General features: G+C 32.2%; 1 protein-coding gene across 2 annotated transcripts in view; it reads left to right on the top strand.

Moving 5' to 3' along the window:
• LOC140441412 (uncharacterized) overlaps nt 1–20,348 on the top strand; it is a 284,085-nt gene that overhangs the window by 125,536 nt on the left and 138,201 nt on the right. For both annotated transcript variants that reach the window (XM_072532126.1, XM_072532125.1), the window contains exon 3: nt 5,952–6,112. In XM_072532126.1, coding sequence (XP_072388227.1) covers nt 5,952–6,112 — 161 coding nt within the window. The remainder of the gene's footprint in view (nt 1–5,951; nt 6,113–20,348) is intronic.

The raw sequence follows: 20,348 nt of genomic DNA, 5'->3' as shown, positions 1-20,348 counted from the left end.
CGATAGAAACAGCAAGGCATGTCCTACCTCATGGTGTAGAAATATGAACACAGCCCATAATCGAGACCGAAGCCAATACTGATGACAAATGCATAACAGTTATGTAGTACTTCATCCACGGAGGTACGTGAGGAGTCTGCGACCGCCTCTCTAGAGGAGAATCGAAGGTTTCTCGTTTCCATCCTTACCTCGTGGTAATGGTGTCTACCCGAACCACACTAGACGTGAAAATCACTGGTGGCTCTGTAGTCCTCAAAATCCCACTGACAATGTAGAATAATTTAACAGTTCGATAGTTTCTTACTTGACGGTGTATTATTTTCTTAAATGTATTGAATATGAGTGTTCTAATTGCGGTGTACGCCTTAGATTTCACAGAGATGCCAGCCCTTTACCTTTCGACGTGTGGTCGAGCACACAACCCACAAGGTGTGTAAGAACACCGTCGGAGTGGCGACTCTGATGTTGGTGCTACACCTCGCACGTTACCTTCCGTGGAAACTATCTTTTGTCCTGTAAAGACGTTAATTATTTCCAGCGAGAAGGTTTCTAACAGCGAAGTGCGAGTTCGACTCGGCCACCGAGTAACTAGGGCCTTTTATTCACTCCTAACCGTCAGTGAACCAGCGGAATTCTGTGCCAGTTCGGCACGATCTGAGATAGGTATAAGGCAACCTGTCTTCCTCAAAGAATTTATTCTACTATTTGTTGTTTGGGTCTTTTGTGATTCCATCTGTGTAAAGCGTCGTACCTCATGATCTCTCGCAATATGTAACTTGGATGGTTCTCTATCTCCGTGAATTTTGTCCTTGCTTTTTCCTTCATTATATCAGTCACTCTAATGTGTTGCAATTATCTGAAGAGGAATCTTTCTGCAACGTATCTCGGTACGTTGCTTCTCTTATTCTGCTGTTATGTGCCGGTTGTATTTTCTTTTTTGTTGTGTTACATATGTGTCCCCATGCGAGAGATGCATATGTTAGTATATGCAGAATTATACTATTTATTAATCTTATTTTAGTTTTCATTCTAAGTTTGTTTTTTCTTCCTGCTATAGAGCGTTTCACGTTAAGAAAATAACATTGCGGAGATAGGGCCATGTATTTCTTATGGACGATAGAAGCGCAGCGATGCCACGATGAACACAAGCACGATTCAGGGTTGTATAATTTGTATTTTCGTTTTCACAGACATGAATTAAATTAATGTTTTTTTAACGTGATTGACCAAAAGTGCCCATTCGAAACAAGAGATGAAAAGTAGGGAAAATGATTTTAATTAAATAAATAGTATCTATTTACAAAAGATAATTTTATTTTATCTTATTTTAATTATAGTAACGACAGTTTATTTGTTTTTCGGTAAGAATATCATATACCATGAATCATAGAAATCAGTAGAAAATATTGCTTAGTTAAATCATGCACTTTGCCGGCTATTAAAGATTTAAAAGCAAATAAACGGACCGCTTGGAATGCATATATCTAATTACTAATTGCAACTTAAAATAATACGGTGTGCGTATGTCAGCGATTTTATGTCGTTCTCTGAGATTACATAATGATAATAAGGCTTTGTGCTTTGTGGTTCTTCAGTTGTTATTCTGACTTTACAGTTAAATGTTAATTGAAAATGGAAATTCGAAAAATATATCGACAATCTAGTAAACCGTATGCTTGAGAGTTTTGGCAACACTGATCTCCATAAGCCTAATGTTATTTTCTTAACGTGGAACGCTGTATAGGCCTCTTATTGATGCTTTTGCCATGTTGGCTTTTTGTATTGTAGTGTCTACGTATTTACTAAACGTTAAGCCTTTGTCCATGATTACTCCGAGGTATTTTGCTTCGCTTTTCCACTCGATGGGATTGTTTTGCACAGTCACTTGTTCTTCTGGTTATTGGTGCCTCTTTTTAAAAAGTACATCTTGTGTCTTTTCGGAGTTTACAGCGATTTTCCATTTTAAGCTCCATTCTTCTATGTCATCTAGCGCTGTTTGTAAGTTGTTTACCGCTATGTCTACGTTTCTATGTTTGGCCGCTATCGCTGTGTCGTCGGCATAGAGGCTTAGTAATGTACCTGGTGTTCTAGGTATATCTGCTGTATATATTGTGTACAGTAAAAGATGACAGTACTGCTCCTTGTGGCACTCCAGACTTCGGGTCCAAAGAGGCATCTTTGTCGAAATAAACTCTGCTATTGGCTGATATTTCTGATAATATCCGTATAGCTTAGACATTAGTGACGATCCTTTCATTGTGTTGTTGAAGTGATCGGTCAGCCTATTCCGGAACGTGTCTTAGTTCCGACTAGTCGTGAATTGGCTCTGTGCCCACTGATCTGCCTCTGCTATTAATGATTTCGCTAGGATGTAGGCTATCCAATGTTTTGTGTCGATATTCATATTGCTCATGTGGTCTATAATTTCGTTTACGAATTCTTGAAGGTTTTCGGTATGATTGCCAGAGTATTGGGGTGGTGAAGGGGTCCATTTCGGTTGTGGAAGTTCTATTTTTGGTTTGTCCTGGGTCTGCACTAGGGTTAGTGCTGTTACTGCTTGGATCAAAGTTGATAAAACTGATGCCAAATCTGAGTTGTGGGGTTCTTATATGTGTTGGACGCCATTTACGGCCGTAGCATCCATGGAGGTATTCTCTATATCTGGATGGTCTGCGACCGCTGCTTTAGAGGAGGATCGAAGGTTTCTCGATTCCATTCTTACCTCGTGGTAATGGTGTGTACCCAAACCACACTTCACGTGAAGTTCTTATCTTTCTTCACCTCGACGAAAGAATGACCAACAGTCGCTACTCCGGCTCCTACACCTTCTACTGAATGCTTCGTAGTCAAATAAACAAATCTTCACAAAGGTTCAATCTTGGGTAATAATAATAGACGTTGAATTTTCAAATGGCACACTCGGCCATCAAATTCTAGCGGGGCTAGTAGTGTAAGACGACTAGATCCCGATCAGAAGACGTGCTGCCTTTTTATACACTTCGTGTTTGCAATTTCGCAGCAATCTTCCGCCGGGAGGCCAATGACAACGCAGTTAATAACGCTGTTTGTGATTGGCCGGCCAGAGTGACAATCTGCGTCGTGATTGGTCACTCTGATGACAATAGCAACGAGTCAGAACAAATACCAAATTTAAAGATTACGGCTGCACTGCTGAAAATGGGGGGGAACCTAGTCTTGGCGTTGCCTGCCCGAAGGAATCTACTAATGGTCGATTATAATACACTCCTTTACTTCGATACAATCCATGTAAGATAGAGAAAAATGTATACGATTAAGGAAAACGCAAATGGCGTGCTGTAATTAACATGGATACTAGACCTTACTCTATATTAGATAAGCTCTACAATCGAATCAAAAACAGCACTTGTCCTGTCATCCATTACTCAGTGAAAGATGCTCAATGGGAAAAGATGAGCATTCCCAATTTATGGTTAGTTATAATGCTTAACACTATTCACATATCCATCATATGTGACTTATCCAGAACGGAGCAGATCAACGAGAGGACTAGCTTCCTGAAACTGTCACCAAATTGCATAGCCCAGACAAGAAATGTCACACTACTCACAACCAGCAAAGAAGTAGAAACGGTATTTGTTGGGTATTTAAATGCACCTATTACCACCGTTACTGAAAAAGATGAGCGACCCAGTCGGAAACAAATAAAAATCACCGATGATATTGTAAACATTCAAGGGGAGGAAATACATCATATAGTCATAGACGAAATGGCCCTGGGAGATGAACCAGTACACAGTGGCCGTCCATCAGAATTCCACATTGGACAATCATTAATTGCTTTTGGAGCCACGACGTCAATGGTAGTTATTTGACTCATGGTAATATGAAAATACCGATGGCACATTAGTAAACTATGAGAACCCAAAGGGAAGAGTTCAAAGGGTGACCACAAACTATTTACTCTGACTCCCATCCAGGGAGCATTAGACCAGAGACAAACTAAGGATGCCAGAATGTCCATCTTCCCCACCACTTTTTCTTCGAACCAACCTAATTTTAAGATAAAGATTGAGTCTTAATCAAACTGCGATGCATAAACTAGTATTATTAGTATTTTTAGTATTATATTTTAAATATTAAGTTGTAGAAATACTTGTACTATTGGGGGAAAAGAGTGATTCAATGACTATTAGGTTATTGTTATTAACTTTGTTAAATGTGATGTGTTTTAAATTAAGTTGTGATTTATTCGTAACCATATTTATATCCGTGTGATGGATATAGGTAACATGTAGTGCCTTCTCGATTTAGTTGTTAGAGTTGGCAATATGTTTAATATCAAAATATTAACCAGATATTTGTAAAGGGCCTCGTGTCTTTAGTGGTATATTTATTTGTAATAATATAATGTTTCTCTACGTTAGGCCTACTATAGGACACGAGAGTGTTTAGATATTAGCGTTGCAATACATATCAACACTTGGAAAATAACCTCAAAAAGAACGGGATAAATTGAGCAGGGGAACGTTGAGAAAGAGAGTTGTAAATAAATCATGTAGTAGTAACTAACTTTGAACGTATTGTAGTCACGGTAGTGTCAACATCGGGACTTAGGGATGTGGTGAGTTTTATTAAATAAACAATACTTAGCAGCCCTCGGAGGAAAGCCAGTTAGATTATTGAGCCTGACATTACCTTCAACTAACCTTACAGAAGAAATAAATATACAGTCCACGAGCTATCGAAGAAGCAAAAGATCCAGAGGGTGAAACTATTCTTGATCCTATGCATAAGCACCCTGCTCGATCTTATAAACAGAATGATTTCCGCGGAAATCAAAACGTCAAAAATAAACTTATTTTAAACTTAAATTTCGACTTATTCCCATTAAAAGTAGTAATTGCATTAAGATGCCATAAGAAAATAGCTTCAGAACAATAGCCAGACAACAGCTGAAAAAAAACTACAACAAGAAAACACGAAAAAATTGAATCAAGATGGGCTGAAGTCAAAAACAGAGCAAGAAATAGAAGAGAATGGAAGGATTAGTTTATCCAGAAAATAAACAAGAAAGAAGATGAGCTGACCCGGCCTGTCAGCAATCTTAAACTTTTGGTCAAGAAGAGCATACCAATACTTTATAAAATACTCTGTGAATTCAACAATTTCTATGTGAGGGAAACTCCAAGACCACTCAGTGTCAGGATAAACGAGCATGAAACATACATCAAGAACAGAGACTTCCACAAATCTCAGATATGAAAACATGCCTGGGATAACGAGCACAGAGTAGAATGGAAAGATGCATCAATAATTTTGAAAGAAACATACATGAAAAGAGAAAAATTAAAGAATCAGCTCATCCTACTTACTGAAAAAAAATGTGTAGAAAATCTATTAGCACATTTTAGCAGGCTTTGGTTGCTAATATTAAAAGAAGGGGTCACTATCAAAAATATACCAACAATAGCGGATTAATAGAAATTCTGAGACACATCATCTACAAATTATACACAATACATTTGCAGCACACAATACACAAGCATATAATCTAGATAAACATACATTACACTAATTATAATACAAAAAACACACACAAAACTGTAAGAATTTGGTATTTTGAGCGTAAAAATACCACTATCAGTTTTTTTCAACCATAAGCTTGCCTACAGGATCATGAACAAGTAAGTCGACCATCAATTTTGAAAAACATAACCTACAAACAACTTGTTGTTTAGAATAATCCTTTTGTTAATGATTTTCAGAGTGAAAATCGAACATTAGTTAAAAATTTAATTCTTATTACAATCAATTTAGGCTTAATCCCATATAAACATAGTTAACTTTTTAAATATTGTTTCGTGCAAAATCTACTTTGTACCGACGTTTATTTCATTTATGTTATCTAATCGTTTTTCTACTACCATTATACAAATATAAGCTAATAAATATACATATTTTTATTTCAGAAATGCCATAGATAGAAATTTTAAGGCATCAAAATTATGGATAGGTTCTTACAGGTCTGGAAGATCTCAGAATACGATTGATCCATTTATTACCAGAAACGTCCTTCTTACAGCCCATCAACAGACTATGAATAATGAAGCTAAGACTCTAACAAGGCAAGGTACACATTTTTGTGTTTATTTTAAGGATCTTGGATATAAAACAGTTGGACATATCTAAAAATTTACGGCAACAACAGTTTTCACGACACCATTATTTTCAAAACAATAGTTCTAGGCTTTAAAAATACCATTATTCTATATAAAATTTAAATTTTACTGATTTCTGTAATGATTAAAGAACATATCCATCTATATGCGTAACTAAAACCTGATACACTTGCAACTTGGAGACAAAAAAATTCCTATTAACTTTCTCGTTGTTTTTTTTTTATTAGAATTTCATTTTGATAATATTATTGTTTTAGTAAAATAAACTTATGATATCAACTACTATAAAATCTATTTTTATATATACCTACATATCCGTAAAGCGATAAATTCGTCCGACTTGCGGGACGCGTGTAATGCATTCTTCATCTAAATTTTTATATATGATAAGTTAAATATTTATATATCTTATATATATTTTTTTATATATATTCAGGAAATCTGCAAGAAAGATTCTAATGAGTATCAATTGTTTCGCCGAACGTTTTCGATAAAGAGTATTAATTTGGCTTCTTCAGGGCTGAAAGAGAAGAAATTATAATTAGCTATCATATATTATCTATTTAAAAAACACTGGAGATCTTACCGGAACTTAGAATTGTAGGATGTTAGGATGTAGGAAAAAACTTAGCTAGTAACAACATAGTGGTTTTTTTGTTACTATGTGAAAAAAGTTATCGTTGCAAATGTATGGTAGCTTTGAACTTGACACGTAAAGGTGTACCCAAGGCTGATCGAAAAAACTAATGCAACTACATTTAAAAGAATTAATTTTTTGAGCTGTCGGCAATAATTAAATTTCTGATTGTTGGAAAGTTCACATGTGAGGTTCTGTTTTCCCAGAACGCATGCGCTGACATTTCAAAGCAGTTCTTATGATTCTTTATAATGTCGTTAAGGTTCATTGGTGTAACAAAATGAAGTTCATTCTCAGTTTAGGGTAATATTATTATTTAAGATTTTTCTTAATTAAAATTTTTTTTTATATTATATTGTTCATGTATTATTATATCTTATTGAGATGTATCTAAGAAAAGCAAGGCAATGTTATCTTTTTTAATTAATGAAAATTATTATTTAAGTAGGTTACTTGTTAATGGATATATCTGTCAAGTTAGTTCTCTGTGATGTTGTAGTGTTCTTGGTATCGGATTTAAGTAAGAAGTGGTATATATCGCTTAGATTCTTAATTTCACTTTTAACATGGATGGAGAAATCGTTAAGGAAAATATATGACATTTCAATGAACTCTCTTTTAGATTTATTGTTCTCACGGTGGAGAATTGTAGTGTTAGTATAGTCCATGAGATGACCATTGGAATGGACATGTTTACTTAATGTACAACGGTCAGGGTGAAGTCGAGAATCACTTTTGTGTAGTCTGATACGTGATTTCAATAATTGAGAGGTTTGGCCGATGTAGGAATTGTTGCACGAGAGACATGGAATGTTATAGACAATGTTACTAAGCATACCTATATAAGTCTTATCTTTGATCTTAGAATAAAGAATATTAATTGTTAGGGCTGATCTACAAGCCACATTAAGTTTAATATTGTTAAAAAAAATTTAATCAAGAAAAATCTTAAATAATAATATTACCCTACACTGGAAATTAACTTCATTTTGTTACACCAATGAACCTTAACGACATTATAAAGAATCATAAGAACTACTTTGACATGTCAGCGCATGCGTTCTGGTAAAACAGAACCTCACATGTGAATCCAACAATCAGAAATTTAATTATTGCCGACAGCTCAAAGAATTAATTCTATTAAAAATGTAGTTGCATTAGTTTTTTCAGTCAGCCTTGGGTACACCTTTACGTTTCAAGTTCAAAGCTAACATACATTTCCAACGATAACTTTTTTCACATAGTAACAAAAAACCACTATGTTGTTACTAGCTATGTTTTTTTTAACATCCTAACTCTACAATTCTAAGTTACGGTAAGATCTCCAGTGTTTTTTAAATAGATAATAATGGTAGCTAATTATAATTTCTTCTCTTTTAGCCCTGAAGAAGCCAAATTAATTCTCTTTGGCGAAAACGTTCGGCGAAACAATTGATACTCATTAGAGTCTTTCTTGCAGATTTCCCCAATATTTAAGAGATATATATAATAGTAAGAAAAAAGAAGTACTTGTGACTCGTTTGGAAAAAATATATAAATGTTTTGGATCGGTTGGAGTCAATAAAAGGGCCATTGGTTAACTATTTTTTATCTCGAGCTTTCAATTATGTTTACAATTATTATCAAGAGCTGCAAAAAATACAAAATATCTTACAAAGTTGAACTAGACAGAAAAAAAATTTTTGTTTGTTAACTCACCAAATAAAATTAGTTTGGTTAATAAAATTGCTGCTAACATATTTTAAAAAGATTTAATATAAAAATGTTCTTATCTAATAAATGTTTCTCTGAAATTTTAATATAATTTTTAAAAAGTTTCTTAATACAAAAACAATTGAATTTATAAATAATTGTAAACACAATTGAAAGCTCGAGATAAAAATAGTTAACCAATAGCCCTTTTATTGACTCCAACCCATCCAAAACATTTATATATTTTTTTCAAACGAGTCACAAGTACTTCTTTTTTCTTACTCTTGTAGAAAAATATGGGTTTTTTCGATGACATCCGAAATGATTATGGGCAATCCACAGTCAGAATTCTGAAGGAGTGGACTAGAATTATTAGTCGCTATTCTAACTTATTTATAAATTCAATTGTTTTTGTATTAAGAAACTTTTTCAAAATTATATTAAAATTTCAGAGAGACATTTATTAAATTCTTTTTGAAATATGTTAGCAGCAATTTTATTAACCAAACTAATTTTATTTGGTGAGTTAACAAAAATTTTTTTCTTTCTAGTTCAACTTTGTAAGATATTTTTGTATTTTTTGCAGCTCTTGATAATAATTGTAAACACAATTGAAAGCTCGAGATAAAAAATAGTAAATCAATAGCTCTTTTATTAACTCCAACCCATCCAATATATATATATATATATATATATATATATATATATATATATATATATATATATATATATATATATATATATATATATATATATATATTGGATGGGTTGGAGTTAATAAAAGAGCTATTGATTTACTATTTTTATATGGAAATTACTTATTTCTCGGGAAGAACCGCGTTGAGAATTTATTACTCGACGTTTCGGCACCCATTTTGGTCTCAATCTACCTACTCCCCTCACTCGAGACGTACCAGTATCGTGTTCTGTATTGCAGGAACTGTCTCTCGGCACTGAGGAGTAGGCAGATTGAGACCTGCCTGATTGAGTGACAACCTGTCTTACCCTGTGTGACTGCTTTTATACTCGCTGTATGCGCGGGAACGGTATGCGCTGACGTGGTCTGAACTGACGTGGACAGGAGGTCGCTGAAGCAGGAGTCGCCATGTTGCCGGCAATCGTTTCGCGTCATCGCGTGTGTTCAAGCTGTTAGGCAGTTTTTTGATTTTGATAGCTTCACGAATAATTCTCGATTTTAAGGAGCGGATGGAGGCGATGGTTTTTGCTTTTTCGAAATCTATTTTGTGGCCTGTTTGAATATGATGTTGGGCTAGGGCTGAAGTAGTATCGGAATGTTTGACAGATATAGAATGTTCGTAAATACGGTTATGGATTCGTCGGTTTGTCTGTCCGATGTATGTACGTGGGCAACTGGAGCAGGGTATCTCGTAGACACCATGGTCTTCATTAGGGATTTGGTCTTTTACGGATCTGACGAGATTGGACAACTTGGAGTGAGTAGTGAAGATGGTTTTAATATTTAGAGGAAGAAGAGTACTACTGATCTTATCAGTGACACCTTTAATAAAAGGTAGAAAGATTTTGGGTTGATCCGGCGGTAAGGTTTCTTTTTTGGATGGAATGGGGTTTAGATGTTTTTGAATACTCTTATTGATTTGGGTTTTGTGGTAGCCGTTTTGTAAGAGTGTTTGCCTTATTGAATTAATTTCGGATGACCTATGATTGTTGTCGCTTAGTCTTATGGAACAAGAAATGAGAGTGTTGACAACTGAATTGAGTTGGGCGGGGTGATGATGTGACTGGGCATTAAGATATCGGTTTGTATGAGTGGGTTTCCAGTACACGAAAATTATATATATATATATATATATATATATATATATATATATATATATATATATATATATATATAAATTAAGGATTACTCGAAGGAAGAGTGGTGGGTTTTTCGGTCAAAAGGTGGAAAAAAAAGGCAAGAAGTTGGCTACTTCATCTATTTATTTCAAGACGTTACGCTCTCTAATCAGAAATCATCATCAGTTAATCCAAAAAGAACAACATGAAAAACCAAACATCCATAGAAATATCAATTTAAATGTGTTACGTCAAAAAGACATGTAGCAGTCAATGGTATCATATTGTAAAGAAGCTTAAGATATTAGACATTAAACAGTTAGGTTGTATAAACAATCAATTGAAACTAAATACAATTTATAATTTGATTCAAACATAGCACAGCAAAGACCATGTGGTTATTGTACATGTAATTTAAAATAGTATGTAAAAAAAAACCTATGTATAAAATAAGTATTTGCCGAGAACTAACACGATCATAAGATCACACTTCCAACAGTATATTAATTTAATTTTATTTTTACTTCAGGTAACATTATTGAAAAGATTAAAAGTTTATTATAGTAATTTATAAAAGGTGTAATGAAGTTACCACAAAAAGCTTCCAATGCTTACAGGAGACACCCGGCAAGTGGGAGCCCATTTCAGGTCCACATAGCTATCACGTGAAAAGACAGTGACCTTGAAGTCAAAACATGACAAACAACAAGTCAATCTGCACAATCATTACATATGGAATGTTATAGGTAAGAGAGAGCAGAAACAGAAAAAGAATTAGGTATACGGATATATGGTGCATAGTTTGCTGTATATAAACATTTGGCCTGTAATAGGAGTATAGTAAGTAAACGAAGGATTGAATCCATATTTTAATGAAAATATATATTTTTATTTTCATATATGTATAAAAAGAGTTGAATGCAAAAAAATTTTTTTACACATACTCTGCAGTAAAATTCATTGTTAATTTTGTTATTAATATAAAAATACAATACAATACACTGCCACATAATTCAATATTATAATACAAAACAAATTAAAATGCAATATTCATAAGTATTTAAAAATGACAATGTACATAACTTACGCATATGTTTAATTTACCATGATAATAATATTAATAAAAAAATACTAATATTAATAAATATTAAATATGTTTACAAAAGGAACATTATTATTCTCGAGAAAGAAAGAGAGAGAAAATATATCTTCTGTCTCTCTCTTACCTATATCTTACATATGTAATGATTTTGCCGATTCACTCAATATATACGAATACATACAAATGTCCAACGTCAACCGCGCGTATAGAAGTATAACTTCAAAAAATGTTTGTGGAAGATAAACATAAAAAACCAACAACTTACATATATTTAATAAGACTAACGTGGGGTTTTTAAATGTTTCAAAAATAAAAAAGGAAATTCATATTGGGATTTGAACTCACATATACCAGCGTATAAACCAAACACGTAAGAAATTTATCAATTAGACATGACACTAACGTATTTCAAAATTGACAGTTCTTGGTCATACAGTGATTTTTAGTGTAATTATTATTTTGAAATACAAAAGCATAAAATAATTATGAACATTTAATAAATAATACAAAACATATCACATCGACTGCGCGTATAGAAGTATAATTTCAAAAATATGAAAAAGTAGGCGAAAACCTTGTCTGTACGAACCATTAAATGAAAGAAAAAGATGCTTAAGAACATCATTTGGCTCGGAGAAAGAGAAGAAAGTGAGGTCGATCTCTACATATCATAATATAAGTTAAGTTGTAGCTGGTTGGCCAGCCACAGGTGCAGATTTAATTTAACTTCCAACAGTCCAAGGTTCATAATAATTTGGTTCATCCACTAATAAGCATTCTATGAATTCTGATAAACGAATCAATAAAATATTAGTTTGAATCCTGTCCTGATAGTATATCGGAACGGTGTGTTTATTTTTGGTTCTCCAAAATAGTTTAAATTAAGTGAGAACAAGTTTTCAAAATTTAACTACGCTTTGTGAAGTTATTAGTGATCAACTGAACTCACTTTTGCTAGTCTGTAAGTACAGTTTTACTGTAAATTTCACCTAAAATATATAATTAGTACGTATTTAACATCATTAAAAATTTTCATATCCATATTTGCTTGACGATAAATAAAAACATTTAATTACCATTGACCTGTATCTCCGGCCGATTTTTTTCTGGCAGCGGACAGATCCGTCTTTAGGAATGTTTAACGTCAACGAATATGTCGCAAATCAATGAAATAAATTTACCAGGCAATTCTCAAATGGATAATTCTACACAAAGAAGTTACTCTACCGCACTAACACAACAAAAATTTCCGTCAAAACGGCAAGCTATCATTTTTAATTATGTTGAAGATGCGAAAATACAAGATTACCTCCTCCCCCTGGGAGAAATCATCCATCCAAAAAATATACTATTCTGCTCTAGATTATCAAACAGTAGAATATGTTTATATTTATCATCTGAAAATATCGTAGAAAAATTCATGAATGAAAATAACGGCAACATTGAAGCTAATAACCAGATTATACAAGCTCGACGGTATATAACTCCCTCCGAAAGAATAATTCTCTCTAATGTTTGCCCATCAATTGCTCATGATGTATTATATAAAGAACTTGAATCCATGGGGTTTGTTATTCTATCTACAATGTCCTTTTTAAAAATTGGTGCACCGTTACCCGAATTTAATCATATAATGAGCTTTAGGAGACAAATCTTTATCAGCCCAACAGATCTCACAATTCCAGAATCGTTTTTAATTAATTATGATAATACTTCATATAGAATCTTTTTATCAAGCGGCAACCTAACGTGTTAGAACTGTAAACAAAATGGGCATACGGCAACTAACTGCAAAAACCCTATCAATCAAACACAAATCCTACTTCTCCAACCACAGCAGAAGAAATCTCAACATGTAGCCCTCCAGAAATATCAACCATCACACCGACATCTACTTCAAGTCAAACAGACACCCCAACTACAGAAAATCAACTAAATATAAACAAACTGCGAACGAAACAACCACCTTACATATAAAAATTGAATCTTTACAGAACAGTTCAAAAAGAACTATTGACGATACCTTAAGTCCTTCTCCGCCTTCCAATGATACCACTAATAAACCGAAGTTTATCAGTCCAGCAGAAATACCATTTAATCCTAAGAAAAAACAAAATAAAGGTAAATCTCTAGAAGCATTCGTAAACCAGCAGTCACCACCATTTATTTTAAGCTATGTTCAGATAAAAGACCTATTCGACAACATAAAGAATTCACCCGATCCACTTACTACCGTTGAAAATTATACAAACAACTTTACAGTTCTCATCGATATGTTAAACAAAATATATCCCTATACTCAAGATAGATCTACAAAGACACGAAATACAAAATTAAGAAAAATTCTTCTAAAACACTTACAGATGCAAATCCCACACGACCTAGTATCCGATACAGACAGTGACTGCTCACAAACCAATCATTAAATAAATTTATTTATTAAAATAGAGTTCAATAAATTAATACAGTGGAATATCAACGGCTATTACAATAATTTACCTATGCTACAGATCATTCTTTCAGAACAAAATCCAGATTTTGTATGTTTACAAGAGACCAATTTTAAACAAAATCAAAATATAAACTTAAGAAACTATTTGCGTCACAACCAAATAAGGCCCAACCAAAACATTGCAAGTGGTGGTGTATCAATTTTAATTAATAATTCATATGACTCGATAAGAATACCTCTAAATACTAACTTAGAGGCCATTGCTGTCACCGTCATTGGAAAAACTAATATAAACCTTTGCAATATATATCTACCTCCTGGAACAGTAATATCCAGAAACGAACTAGAGGATCTTTTCACACAAATTCGAATTCACACGAATCATCTTGGGAGACCTAAACGCATATAATCAGATTTGGGGATCAGCATATAAAGACCAACGGGGTACTGTAATTGAAGAAATTTTAGATCATCTTAACTTGTCTCTCTTAAATGACGAAAGCCCGACTAGATTTAATATAAGAACTGAAGAAGCTACTCCACTTGATCTAACAATATGTGACAGCGATCTTTACCCACATTTATCTTGGTATCCAATGCAATACACGTACAACAGTGACCATTATCCATTAATTAGAGAAAACAACCAACATAACCGCACAACCCATTTTTCTCCGAAATGGAAAATGGATAAAGCAGATTGGAAGCTTTTTGTCGAACAAATAGAGTCGGATATAAACAAGTACTCGACAACAATAATTAATGTCGAAGAAACTCTAGACAACTTGACCAAAATAATTAATAAGGCAGCTGAAAACGCAATCGGTAAAACAGCTCCAAAGAAACGCTCCACACCAGTTCCATGGTGGAACGAATCTTGTAAAAAGGTCATTAGAGAAAGTAAAACTGCCTTTAATAAATACAAACGAAATAAATCACTTGAAAACCAACTAGAATATAAGAGAACTCGAGCCATAACTAGACTTACAATAAAGACAGCTAAACGTCAGTCCTGGATTGATTATGTTTCTAAAATAAACAGCTCTACTCCTATGAGTGACATATGGAAGAAGATAAAACGAATATCGGGAAAAAATTTGAATTTAAAAATCAACTCACTTAATATTCAAGATAATAAGATGCCTCGCAATATTTTTTGACATCAAGAGAGCATAATGATACCACTTGGAAACACCTAATAGTTAAAAAACTACATAATTTAAATATCAAAGGACACTGCCTAGCTTTCATTAATAATTTCTTAACCAATCGATCATTCCACCTTAAAACTAATGGTATGCTATCACCAAAAACAAAACTCGCCACTGAAAGGTCTCTTATACGCAGACGACCTTGTTATCTATGCGAGAAGCCAAAATATGGAAAACATCACGAGTATGCTACAAACGTTTTTACATCAACTAGAGGAATTGTCACAAAATTGTGAATTTCAATTTTCTACAGAAAAAACACAATTTATATTATTCACAAAGAAAAGCTACCCTAATCACTCTCCACTCTCACTATTTAACAAGCCTCTAGTTCGAAAAAATAATGTAAAATTTCTAGGAATAACATTCGACCAACATCTAAATTGGAAAGAACATATTAAAAAATTGGCAATCGAATGCCAAGCAAAACTTAATATCCTTAAATCACTATCTAAAAGAGACTGGGGGGCAGATAGGCAAACTATGCTCTCTCTCTACAGAACTCTAATCAGATCTAAATTAGACTATGGCGCGATAGCATATTCATCGGCTACTGAGTCCTCCCCTTAAAATTTTAGATTCAATACACAATACTGCACTCCGCATTGTCTTGGGAGCTTACAAAACCACACCAATAAAAAGCCTGTATTGTGAAACAGCTGAACCATCACTATATCACAGAAGAATGTACTTAAAGTTAACCTATGCAATTAAATCAAATGCAAATCCTAACAACCACACCTTCAAATATGATCACCTTAACCGATTATCAACATGTTTCTCCAATAAACCACGTCTACATAAACCTTTCTACCACCGAATCAAAATGGATCTCTCATCTCTGAACACCACCTTACCTCCTTGCTTTCTCGTTAGTTTTGAACCTGCTGCACCATGGACTTTGGGAGTACCTAAAGTAATAACTACCCTAACATCATTGGACAAACACACTACTAACCATAGTATAATACATCAAAATCTGCAAAACTTATTATCAAAGTATACAAATTTCTCTCAAATTTATACAGATGCTTCAAAAACAACAGATGGCGTGGGAGCAGCAGTTATATCCTCTAATATGTGTCAAAAAATCGGTTGCCTGTAAAGTCGGTTTTACGGGCGAAGATTTTACGTGACAACGTCTTTTTCTCGGTAGAATATTTATTGATATGAATATTATTAAATTGCACAATAGGAACAAGGAATTGAATGAAAATAAGAATTGCACAAATTTTAACTATAGAAATATATTTTGTTTACTAAAACATTGTACATGTAAACTTAAACTTAACTAATTTCTATTTGAGTGATTTTGTTGAGGATAGGACGATGATAGGAGAAATATGAAATGAAAGGAAGTGTTTCTGCTGTAATGTGTCTTGAACGCCAAGAACGCTCGAGAAATTCAACGCGCCTAATTCTCTAGTGCTGCGCGCGCAGCGGACCGATCATGTTTGAGTGGGAGAGAGACGCAAGGCATTCGCCGGTCCGGCGGGCCTCTCTCTCGTTCGGTGACTCACTGTAACAGACGTGAGCGGGCGTTACACTTTTTCATGAATGACTCCGAGCCACAACCTAATTTAAGACGTTGTCACGTCAAAATATAAGTTGCCAATACACTATAGTACTCTTAATGCAGAATTATATGCCATATATGAGGCACTCACATATATTATATCCTCACCAAATCAGAAATATATAATTTTGACTGATTCACTAAACTCACTACAATCTATAGGAAGAATATACCCAGAGAATCATATTCTTGAAAAAATAAAACAAAATCTGATAGAGATAGAAAATTGTAATAAGGAGGTAATCTTTATCTGGATCCCATCACATAATGGTATTAGAGGTAATGAAGAAGCAGATAAGTGTGCGCGTGAAGCCGTCAATTCAGCTGACTCTATTATTGTGAAATACGTGATAGCTAGTGATGTTTCAAGTGTTATCAAATCGCGGATCCTAAGTGAGTGGCAAAACCGGTGGGAATTTTCAGTGTCCAATCTTCGGAATATTAAACCGGACCATGGAGATGTTTCCCCACTAAAAGAAGGGATCAAGTGACAATAACTCATCTTAGATTAGGTCATACCAGTGCCACGCACAAGTTCTTAATTACTAAAGAATCCGAACAAAAATGTGAGCAGTGTAACATTAAACTCTCGGTGAAACATACATTAAACTCTCCACAGCAAGAATCAATTATGGTATCTCAATAAACTTGGCGAAAGCACTTGGTGCAAATTGTTCATTCACAAATATGTTAAACTACTTAAAAGCTATTAATTTTGTTAATATATAATATATTTAATATTGTAAATCTGATTCTCGCTAATAACCTTCGGGTTGATGCGAATTTGTAAATAAAAAAAAAATATTAGTTGAATATCAATCTTTATTAAGTGAAGTAAAGTAAGAAAATTTTATTTTATTTTATTTGAATTTATTTAAATAGTGAAAATTTATGTAAACACACACCTTAGGAGACAATTTTAAAGTAAAAAACCCATTAAGCCTAATTCTGCAATATTAATGCATGATAGATTTGGCTCAAGTTACTAATGTCAGTTCTCTTCATTCATAGCGTTAGGGTGTTTAAGTATTGAACACATTTCCAAAAACTGCCTTTTTAGGAGATTGCATTGGTTGCCAAGAAACTTCATTAAAGTCAAATTTGTAATTAGTGTTAATAGCTTGTTGATATCCCTGTCTGACCGATGTAGCACGAGTCACAATGAGTACAAGGTATGTGATAGATGACAATAACGGGACAAGGGTGTTTTAGTTTTCGAAAACAAATTTCTGACAGTCTTGGCATTCTTAATTGCAATTTTAACAGGTACATTATTATGTTTGTACAGTTTAATAAGTTTTCCGTAACTTGAGGGAAATAAGGTAAAGAGGAGTAATGGGTAGTTGGAGTCCCAAGTACAGTAGTAGGCAGAACAGTTTTATTAATGGTATTTATTTACATTAAGTCTATTCTATACCCACAACTCTTCGAGTGATCCTTAATTTATATTGTATTAACGGTCGTACTTCTTTTTTCGATATATATATATATATATATATATATATATATATATATATATATATATATATATATATAATATATATATATATATATATATATATATATATATATATATTTATATATATATATATATATATTTATATATATATATATATATATATATATATATATATATATATATATATATATTTATATATATATATATATATATATATATATATATATATATATATATATATATATATATATAATAAAATTAATTGAATCAAAGTTATAATTATTAATTAGCCGTCTCGAAGTGACCAAATGTTTTGTTGTAAAACTTGGAGGTCGTAAATGAAATTAGAATAATAATAAGAAAAATGCAATATTTTGACTGTGAATAAATTAGCATTAGCGAAAATAGCAAGTATTAATATTGTGAAATATGAAAATAAAGACTAAATTCTTTCCAAAACAGTATATGTATATACATATATACATATATATATATATATATATATATATATATATATATATATATGTATATATATATACATATATATATATATATATATATATATATATATATATATATATATATATATATTTATATATATATATTGTTATGAGGTATTATTTGTGAATGATGAGCAATGAGTGTTTTTTAATAATATATATAGGGTTTTTATCGCGGTTCTCAAAGAATTAGTTTGTATGCACTTTTTTAAATTATCTTTATTATATCTATTATGAAACACACATATATACCTAACATAACCAATGCAAAATTTAAAATAAACTATCTTTAAATTGAAATTCTTATGAAACTAATTAAATTATATAGACAATGTAAAATTTAAACAAACTATCTTTAAAATTGAAATAATTATGACACTAACTAAATTATATTAACAAAATTTTGTGCGTTTCTGTCACTGAATGCCTAAATGAACTGTTTTCCACTATCCTTGTTATCCTTGTTTTTGTGAAATTCCTTTTTCCTATTATCAGCTTCCACCAATTTGAAATATTTTTCTTCTTAATAGCATTTATATTTATTCTTCTTTTTAATATACCCATATCCAATCACCAAATATATTATATAATTTTAATTTTCAATTAATACTTCTTCCATTATCCAATCACCATTTATACATAACATAATTTTTAATCTTCAATAATATTTTCTTTATACTGTTTCTTAATCTTCATTTAACTTACTATATTGAATATCTGTACCTTCTGACTGACTTACTGAACAACTAACTCTAACTAACTTTCTTACTAACTGGACTGCATCTTCAATCCAAATCACCGAGTATTTATACCCTTTTCAATGTTCCAGAACCATCTGGCAAGAAATCTTATTCGATTTGTTCCATTTCCTACATATCTGAATCTTCTGGAATAGTCCATTTCGCAAACAGGTTATCTTCGGTGATCTAGAGAATTCCTTTCTTCTCTATCGAAAATTTTATCGACATTTAGGCTTTTCAGATCAGAATATAAACTTAAATCAGTAACTATATATAAACTAAACATTTTTAAACTAACACTTAACCCTATTTCACATTCGCAATTATTAATTTCTTTAACTGTCATTAATTCCGAGTAGGTATATTTGGTTGCCTAATCACATGGCTCACTTAAATATATTTACAATATTATAATTATTAACATAAAACTTTTTACACTTATTATATGCTAATTTCTTAAGAATACCTTCATATAAATAATTTTTATAAAATTCTCTAGTATATAACTTATTAAAATAACCAAATATTTTTTATATCTAACATTATCTAGTGTGTAACTTATAAATTATTTTCTTTAAACACTATTTTTCTTTCTCCTATATTCATATCATTTCAATATATATTTATATATATATATATATATATATATATATATATATATATATATATATATATATATATTTCAAATTATTTTTTCGACCGTACTGTTTTAAATATTGATTTATTATATCAGCAATCGGTCAGGAAATAAAACTCTATTTGTTCAGTCTCAATATTTCGTCACGATTTTGTGACTTCTTCAGGAGAAAACTGTAAATTTATTAGAAGAATTAATGATTATATGTAAACAAAATGAATATTTTTATACTTACAACTATAAGAATAAAAATTTTAAATTTTTTTGACATATCTAAATAAATGACATATTTGTTTGATTTTATTATGGAGTTATGGTAACCGCAATATGTTATAGAGTGAATTCCCGTTTGAAATATTGAGACTG

This window comes from Diabrotica undecimpunctata, chromosome 5 (assembly GCF_040954645.1).
Source record: "Diabrotica undecimpunctata isolate CICGRU chromosome 5, icDiaUnde3, whole genome shotgun sequence".
NCBI lineage: Eukaryota > Metazoa > Arthropoda > Insecta > Coleoptera > Chrysomelidae > Diabrotica > Diabrotica undecimpunctata.
This window is presented reverse-complemented; position numbering and strand designations above follow the sequence as displayed.